Source organism: Anarhichas minor, unplaced genomic scaffold (assembly GCF_050575085.1).
Source record: "Anarhichas minor isolate MPS153535 unplaced genomic scaffold, ASM5057508v1 ptg000035l, whole genome shotgun sequence".
Classification (NCBI taxonomy): domain Eukaryota; kingdom Metazoa; phylum Chordata; class Actinopteri; order Perciformes; family Anarhichadidae; genus Anarhichas; species Anarhichas minor.
In genome coordinates this window covers 3,305,802-3,314,988 of record NW_027466481.1, presented here as the reverse complement: position 1 = coordinate 3,314,988, position 9,187 = coordinate 3,305,802, and the positions used below count along the sequence as shown (strand labels likewise).

Below are 9,187 nucleotides of genomic sequence, written 5' to 3'. Positions count from 1 at the left end.
AACACTTTCACATTATCATCTCAAATCGCATTTGCCAAGACTGGACGCCAAAGACACGCTGCTGTGGCAGACACAGCCCCGGTCAGACCCGAGTGCGTAATTCTGCTACACTGACCGAGGGGGGAGATTCCGCCCCTCCATCCCACCACCCCCCTCCCCAAATATGACAGCAGGGCGGGCACACAGTCACAGGTGCACGAATCCCATTGGCTGTTTATTTCCCCAATAAACACCATTCAAAATTACTTTTTTTGTATGTAAAAAAAGGTGGGATGGATAGCCCCACACAGCACTTCACCTTTCACCTTTTTCCAAACGGTTTGCTGAGCTCACAAGCTATTCTACAGCAACAATCTGATTCACAGTTTTATGCACATTCACACCTGTTATATTGATGGTTGCTGTATAAAATGTATGGATGGACTTTTACAGGCAGTCCTACTTCTACACACTCACGCACGCTACACGCAGCTACAATTTCTGATAATATTTGGAAGTTAAGAAGCCGTTCAACGCAAGCCTTTTTTTTTTTTTTTTAAACCGCCCATAGGGGAGATTCTACTCAACATATTCTACACACAGTTGTAACACAACACCCTCATATTTCAGGGTGAGACATGCGCAGCTCACAGGCACCAGTAAAATAAGCACCTGCGCACCAAAGTTGGCTGTAAATTGCCTGAGGATCCCGCCCTCTTCGTGCAAAGCCTGCATGGATGGAAGCTATACTTAAGACGTTTCACAACATGGCCACACTGTGTGCACTCAGACAGGACTGATGTTGAGAAACGTGTGTCAAAAATAGCACACTTTTAAATGCGGGAGGATGTGTCAGTGTGTCATAGAAATGATGCTAAATATCATTGGGATCAGATGCCTAAAAGGTAATGTTGCTTATAGTTTGTGTAAGAAGTCTGCAAGCCCTACTGCACATTTGATTAATGGGAAATGATCTATTCATTGTCATTTGGCCACTTAAATATGAACAAACAGTAAAAATCAAAATCAATGCTGGAGAATGATCCTCTAGTCTGTAATACAAGGCGCTACTTATGACGCTTGTTCACAAGAAAAACCCCAGGGTGCCAGAGTGTTGGTGACACAAGAGAACACAATGCCTCTTGATTACACGTAAAGTTAAAGAAAAGTAAATGGGAAAACAAATGACGGAAGCTCACAGATGAACCGAATCTCCAGAGAAACAAGGAGTTGACTGAGACAAACAAAGAAGAGGGAGGCCCAGGCAGCACGACTTTAAAAACTACATATGTGTTCGGTCGCCTCGAGGCCGACTGCTACGCTGTCCCCCATACCAGACATTCCAGAGGCAGCGTGGCTGGCTTCAGGCTCTGAGTAGCTGATCCTGGAACAGCATGTTCTGCACAGCAGTAATCACAGTCAGCCACAAGCGAGGCAGAGCTTTGGGCCTGTCAATTTCTCCCCCCGAAAAAGTTCTCTGGAATTTCATTCACATTGGGGAAAGGGACAATCCTCGCTTCCTCGGCACTGCCAACAGACGGCCATCACGACCTCACGATGTTGTGCAATGTGGCCCCGTCAACCATTCCGCCCGGCGGGATTAGGATGAGAGGAAGCTGGAGAAGCCTCAACAACACCCTTGGGAGATCGATGCCTGTTTGGGAAAACACTTCCCCCTGGTTCTCCTCCCCTCTCAGCCATCCACCCACACTCTCTAACAAGCATATGTGTCTTCAATGACACATGAAGGAGAGGGCTCAAATCCAAGTGCTGGGAACGTTCCAGAGTAGACGAAGCTGGATTTCACCCCTCCGTGGCACCGGGCCCAAAGAAGGATGACTTAAAGACTTCTTGCCCCGAGCAAGAGCCAGCTTTTTGTGGCATCTTGATGTGTGCGCTGCCAACTATGAACATGATGTTCAGAGGCAGCAAAGACAATTGATGCCAAGAGTTTTAATTAAAGCTATGTTGTGGAATGGAAAGTAAAGGCACGTTCAGGTGATGGCGTCTCTCCCCGTTTCAGAGGTCGAACAAAATATGTTCATAACTAACGCTATCTTCGTAAATTAGTTGACAGTTAAAGACCCAGAACAACCAAATGGCATACTGTGTAAAACAAAACAGAACGCACGAGGAAATCTGTGTCTACCTCATATAAAATGACAGTGTGCCGTCAGTTACGTTCTCTTACCGTATTCATAGACTTATCGGGATTTTTGTATGCATGCATTGGAATCGGTGTCACTCCAGTCTGTTTCTTATTATAAACCACGCAGAGTATCATATTGCCTCCGGCAACAAGTTCAAATCCCCCCACTTGTGCAAGTTAAGTTAGTTGGCTACATCCACAATAGCCGAGCAGGCCCGATGCCAAGACACCGATTAGCCTAGCTATGCCCCTGTTCTCCAGGCAATGTGGAGTGGAGGTGCAGTGGGAGTCCAGCTCATCACCAAAGAGCACCGTGCTTAACACAAGTTTAAGTGGAAGAAAGCCAGCAGACTGTAGTGTATATCCATGCTGTACATATAAAGCCTTGGGCTGGGAGGAATCTGCCTCTTTAATACATAATTCACTCAGAGCTGAAACATCATGCTTTCGTCCTAAGGGCCAGTATTCTGCTCGTGGTTGTTGGAACATAAAACTGTCTCCATCAGATAATTCGGGCTCTCATTGACTGGCAACGTTTGTGTACCAAACTATGACGTTAGGTTCAATTTGAGCACAGAACAGCCTTCAAAACAGACAAATATAAAGAATCCTATAGCAACATAATGCACAGTATGTTTAAGTGTCCATCGGGTGGTTTTTCGAGGTGCATTTTCTGTATGTGGAAGCAATGTCATCTCACCTTTCCACCTCAGCGAGCTTGTCCTCATCAGCCTTGATATGCAGGTAGGTCAACATGTAGAGACAGCCATCTGCCCTCGAGCTCTCCCTTCAGACACGCTCGCTTTACATTGCAACCCTTGCAAACGCATCTTCCTGTGTGTGTGTGTGGGGGGGGGGGGGGGGGTATTATTAGAAGCGCTCCTGTCTTATTGCCCACATTATTATCCTAACTGACAGGATGTGCATTAGTTACTTCAGTCTGATTGGCAGCAGATTGGCCATAATGTTGACACACTAGTGTACAAGCCATTTTGGAAAATTCGGCATGAAGAGGGAGGGATCCTGAGGCAGCGTTAGTGCTTTCATGTGTAATAGTCCCAGCTCAAGTTCCCATGAAAGAGGCACTAATGGGTTAACAGTAGAAATGAGAGGGGAAGAGAGGGGAAATCAATGCTTTTGTTGAGGGGGGAAGAAAGAACGGCTTTCACAGGTCTATGTATCATTAAGCAATTGAGAAAGGTAATTAGAGTTGGGGGGGGGGGGGGGGGGGGGGAGGGGGGGGGCGGGGGAGAGATGTGCAGATCTCACAGCTAATTATTTCCATGGCAACCACAGCTCCTGTGGATGGTCTGAGGTAGTGTTCAGCTGCCAGTCACACAAAGAGCAAGAGAGACCCCTAGTGGGGTAAAATGTGTTAAACACACAACACAAACCATATTAAATTAGTAAAGAAACAGGTCTTTGTGCAACATATTGAAGGAAACAGCTGCTACAATGTAGTGACGTGTATAAACTGGTATAAAACCGTATGTTTTTAGGTGTTAAACCTGCCACACAGAGAGAATCAAATCTAGGTATTTTTTAATAAAAGATCATAATCGAGAACTTAAACCACTTAAAGAAATAAAAAGGCCAGGAGCCACCCTGACAACTATATTTTTACTCTTATGACAAATATCGCTTGCCTGGAAGTTCATTTTTTAGCAATACTTGTTTGTTTTTTACTGCTTTACACTTTTACGTTTCTTCTATTTATACTTAAATACATCACTATTGTTTCTTCTGTAAACAGTGTACAATTAATTATTAAAGATGTAAATGAACTAGCAAGGAGTTTAACCAAAACTGTGCTGTATGAATTGATGAAAAAGCAATAATGGTTGTCAAAACGTCTGTGACCACGCGTTGGTTGAAAATGATGGATTGCGATAATATTTTGTATGACTGTAGTCATTTCCAGCTCACATAACAAATGAACCAGAAGTGTAGCCGTTAAGTCAAAGTTGAATTGCATTTAATTTCAGTAACAAATGTAAACATTATTAAAACAAAATCTTGTTTGTCCATGGTGGCCGGAGATGACCCTTTAAATGATGTCCATTCAATGTCTCTGTTTGCTGGGGTCTATCTTCTCCAGGTGAACCAGGGGCTTAAGCTGCTCAGCAAAGCTGCGCATCTCCTCTGACATGGTGTCCTGGCCAGCGGGAGCCAACACGCTCTGCTCCACCAGGTACGAAAGCGATAGGCGTTCTGTGTTGTCCGTGTTCCCCGGTACCAGGATGCGCGACAGCTTGCTAACCACAATTTTCATAGCACCTTTGCGGAATATGTGCCCGTTGGCCACAAACTCGTGGTCCATGCGGAAGCCCATCTCGTTGAGGAAGTCCGGCAGGCTGTGAGAGGCGGCCACGTCAACACAGTTGCGCACCAGGGCGTGGCGGCTCTTGTCTCCCACTTCGGGTTGGCCTAGGTAGCGTAGGTGCCACGGCGACGTGGGGTGGGAGAGCGACCGCCGGGCACGCAGAATGAAAGGGTTCCCCTGTTGGCCTTTCAGAAGATAAACCAGTTCATGATCTGTAAACGTCTCCGGTTCCATGTTGTCACACAGACCCCGAAGGCGATGCAAGAGGCTTTCCAGTGCCTGGTCAAACACACTGCCTGTGTTGATAAGAGGTAGAGAAACATGCATAAATATAAAAAAACAACATGTAAACAATGTGGTGTGAGGTCTGCACAATACATTGCACCTACATTTTATACATCTACACAAAAAAAACACTCCAACATTACATCAACTGAGATTACTAAAGACACAGAGAGGTGAGACAGAAAGGAAAGAGACCTTTGTCACAAACACGGCAGATGTTTTTTTAAGGTTAAAAGTTGTTATCTTTGCTATGCTGGCAGTATTGCAGTCTCATACAACACTGGAACACATCAGTCCTGCAATAATCTACTCCTACAGGCCATGTGGCTACCTAACACGTATGAAGAGACGTTTCATTGTCTGTCTTCAGCTGTAGATGTTTACCTTGCAGCAGATATTCCATCATATTGATTGCGCCTCCGGTGACGGGCATCGCTGAAACAGGCGGGGCTTCCATACTTCCCCGGGCACCACGTTGTTTTTGACTGTAGGAGTAAAGTATCAATAACAATTAGCGTTAGTTAGCTATATCTGCATCCTCTCCATTCATTTACGAATTTACGCCAATTCACTCTCGAAATTAGCTTGATTCATTACCTGAAAAAATGACAAAATGCAGCTCTTCACTTGATGGGGAACACCGGCTAAAAGTTGGAGTGTCCGTCTTCTGTAGAGTCTCCACACCGATGATCCGTAGGCTTCACTGTGTTTGTTCAATTGACACACGGCTAGCTAGTAGATACCCTGCTAGCTAAAGCAGCTAGCATCTGTTAGCTACAATAGCGTGTTAACCAACTTACCGTGCTACGCGTTTCAACGTTAGCTACGGTACTTGTATTGAATTACCAATTAATGGAAACAAAGAGGTGATTGAAACAAAACAAAAAGATTCCAACTGCTTGGTTTATTTTCGGACAGCAGAAGAATGAACACAGCCGACAACAGTGTATGAAAATCAAGCTTACTTTTCTTCTTCTGCTGCTTTTTCTGCTGCTGTTGCGTCCAACTTTGAGGCGCATTACAGCCACCTACTGGAGTCATGTATGTAAGGTTCTTCTTCTACAGTTGTATTTGTGGCAGAGCAGACGCAGAAGGGGGTTCAACATGTTCTTTAACTCCACAGTTACCACACTTGTCACTGACCCTTTCGCACAGCACAAACACGGTGCTGTGTTAACCACTCTTAAGTCTTGCTGTGATTATTTCCTTTCTTCTGTTACCATTACTTTAAAGTACTACTACGTTCTGACTAAGATGTTTGTATTTTGTGATACCTCGTTCGGTTTCTTCGTCTTCATCTTCATTACACTTTTTCTGCCACCTCTCCATTTCTTTTCTTTTAATCACTGATTTCCTTCTCCTCTGTATTGGCACAGTTATTTAATTTTGTTAGGCTCTTTTTTTGCAAGCTTATCAGCATACTCATTCCCTTTAAGAATTGCACCTCTACACCACCCCTGTACCACATCTGTGTAGTCTTAGCAAACATTGACAGTTCAATGAGTAAATATTTAAGTATAGTTTTTGTTTGACCCAGTTAGGAAACTTCTCAATCGAAAAAGTTCACCCAATGCTTCAAAATGTCCCTTCAGAACCGCTTGGGGGAAGTCATAAACACTTTTATTTCATGAATTACAATCGTTTAAACAGTGGCATTTATGGAACAACTTAATTCGGGACCTTTTCTCTTTACTTTTATGTTACTATACACACAACCACTGTCCCTGTAAGTCATATGGTTGTTTGTTGGTCTCCTAAAGACAATTGATGAATAAACCACTGAAGTCTCCTCTTCCACCTGCAGTAAGAAGAAAGAAATGTATTTTCATTTAGGTTACGCCATCATCATCATCATCATCATCACTTACTCACTTACTTACTCTGCTTCTCCAGCCACAGCAACAAAAGTGAACAGGAAACGCTATGAAGAGATAGAAACAGAAACAGAATCTGGGGTTATGTCAAAAGTCTTACCACTGAAAAGAACTATAAAGAGGAAATTCAATACGACAAAAAGCTGAATACTTTACCTGCCAGCAATTTTTGTCTGTAGCAAATTAAAAGTGACATTAAAATAAGAGATGTAAGGGCTGCTGATGTTCCATAAATAACTGCCATCAGATATCCAGGCTTTGTAGGTAAGTCTGTAAAACCAAAACAAATAAGAAATGAAATTCCTTTGATTCGGCCCACAAACTCCTTACAGAGCGATTCAGAAAAACACCCACCTGTTGAGTTGCTGGAAGCATTTGATGGCCCGTGAGTGCTGTTAACTGCAGTGTATCCATAAAACATCTGCTTTGCACTGCAATTTAAAGACCCATTTGGATCTACAGGCACGGATATCGTCCTTGTGCGTGTCACCACATTTAGTGTGCCGTTTGCTTTGATGTTACTGAATTCCATGTCACACGTCACAGCACAAGAAACAGATGAAACCTCACTGTTGTGTACTGTAATACAGCAAAAAGATTTTAGGTAAAACCATTTGATTTTGACATAAGACATTGTATGTGTGTCTGTTATTTTCTCACCTGTGATTACACACAAGTTGATAGTAAGTAGCTTCTGCTTGTGTCCATCACATCCACTTTTCCAGCAGGTGTATTTCCCAGCATCTGCTCTTTTGACATTTACAATGTGTAGAGACTTGTTGTGAGTCACAAAGTCTGGTTCTGGTCCTCGTTCGGAGTTCCTGAGTGCGGTCGTGTTACTTGCTTCAAATGTCCATTTTACGTTAATGGAATCGCCTGGACATGCATGAGTAAAACTGATGCCTGCAATAACGAAGAATGTCTTAAGAATTTCTATCAGAGTTTCTGAAAATACAAAAAAAGGTTTTGTTTATGTGAATAAAGGATGAATTTTGGCAAATGTATATAACTGGTTATAAATAGCTTTTGGGTGTTTTTATTCATGTTTTAAAATAGTTCTGACCTTTCTTCACGCTGAGGATGACTGTGGGCGGTTTATTCCAACAATTGTCTTGAAAACAATTTTCACACCAGTAAAGGCCTTGATCCTCCTCGGTGAAATTATCAATGACCAAGGAACCATTGCTTGGCACCTTTATTCTGGAGCGAAGGAGCGGCTGATGGTACTCTATTCCTGTCTTATCTTGCAAATATATCCGGCTTGAGTGGCCGTGTTCACTTTTCTTGGAAGACCATTCGAAAGAGTTCGAATCACTTCTGTAATGTGGACAAGGTATCACAGCTCGACATCCCAGCGAGAACAGAAAGTGATTTGTTGCTGCCAAAATACAAGTTTCCTGTTACACACCAATAGTAGCTTGAAAAAATTAAAATATAAACAATGTATTGACAACACTAACTTCCCAAATTGCATTCTAAATACAGTGTAATATGAAAGATTTAGTCATGTTACTTACTGTTTCCTGAGGTAAAGGGGGATGAGTTCCAAATAATAAGTAGAAAAACAAAGCCTTTTTGCATTGTGCTTGAGGCACTCAACCCTCTTGAGAGATAAAGACAATACAGAAGTAATGAAACACCCCCTCAGTGGTTACACGATTGCTGCTCATCAAAACACAGTTCAGAGACGCTGCATCGCACCAGAAGGTTTTTAGATTGAGGAGAATGACTAAATTCACAGTGACACATCGGAAGCGGTCTCACAGCCAATGCACAGGAACTTTGACGTGGCTTTCACCCACACTTTCCTCATACTGTGACAGTTATTCACTTATTTTTTTTTCATTAGCATAAGTGTTAAGATACAGCATTTGTACTCACTGCTGCTTATACATCTGAGCTCATTCGGTATATATTTGAGCAAAAACACTAACTAATGCTGTGCTGGCGATGCAATTTACTTAACTTCCAAGCTTAAACTTAAGAGTTTCTTGCAGTGATTTTTTAACTCAAGAAAATATATGCTCTGCAGTAACAGTGCTAGGGGTTAATTAAATAAAGATTTTTTTTTAGGTTAACACAATGCAGACACTGTGTCTAGAAAGTGTAACAGTGGAAAAGTTTACATTCATGAGCTTTATGAATCAGATGTGGGCAAAACAAGCTCATCGGGCTCATAAAATGTTCTGGCACCATTCAGTCATGAGCTCTTTAAAGTTAATTTATTGATGTGGAGACATCTGAAGCAATTGCTCAACAGCACTACAAGCCTAAAAAAAAATTAAAATCACAAAGATAATTTGTCCTTAAAATCTTTAATGCTCAAAACTCCTATATTTCCGCCAGCACGTGAAGGCACCATTTGGGAGCCGGTTGGAGCGCATTCTTCTCCACTGCCGATGGTTGCATCACACTACCGTGGCCTACTTTAAAGTTCGTTGCGCGCAGTTCTGTCATCTTGAAGACCACCTTCTGTGTGTTCAGAGAGTTGTTGTTTTTTTGCTTCAGCGAGGCTCGGGCTCAACCACAATGGACTCAGTTGCGGCTTTCGCGAAACTTCATTTGGGCTGGCCTCAA

The 9,187-nt window shown here is 42.8% G+C and overlaps 1 protein-coding gene across 1 annotated transcript; it reads right to left on the bottom strand.

The window, feature by feature from the left end:
- Window positions 1–4,086: 4,086 nt before the first annotated feature.
- med18 (mediator of RNA polymerase II transcription, subunit 18 homolog (yeast)) lies at window positions 4,087–6,841 on the bottom strand. The gene is made up of 5 exons (XM_076106758.1): window positions 6,767–6,841; window positions 6,617–6,657; window positions 5,334–6,534; window positions 5,121–5,221; window positions 4,087–4,747 (listed from the first exon to the last, which is right to left on the bottom strand). The coding sequence occupies exons 4-5, from the start codon at window positions 5,191–5,193 to the stop codon at window positions 4,191–4,193; spliced, it is 630 nt and encodes a 209-aa protein (XP_075962873.1). The 5' UTR covers window positions 5,194–5,221; window positions 5,334–6,534; window positions 6,617–6,657; window positions 6,767–6,841; the 3' UTR covers window positions 4,087–4,190.
- Window positions 6,842–9,187: the final 2,346 nt, after the last annotated feature.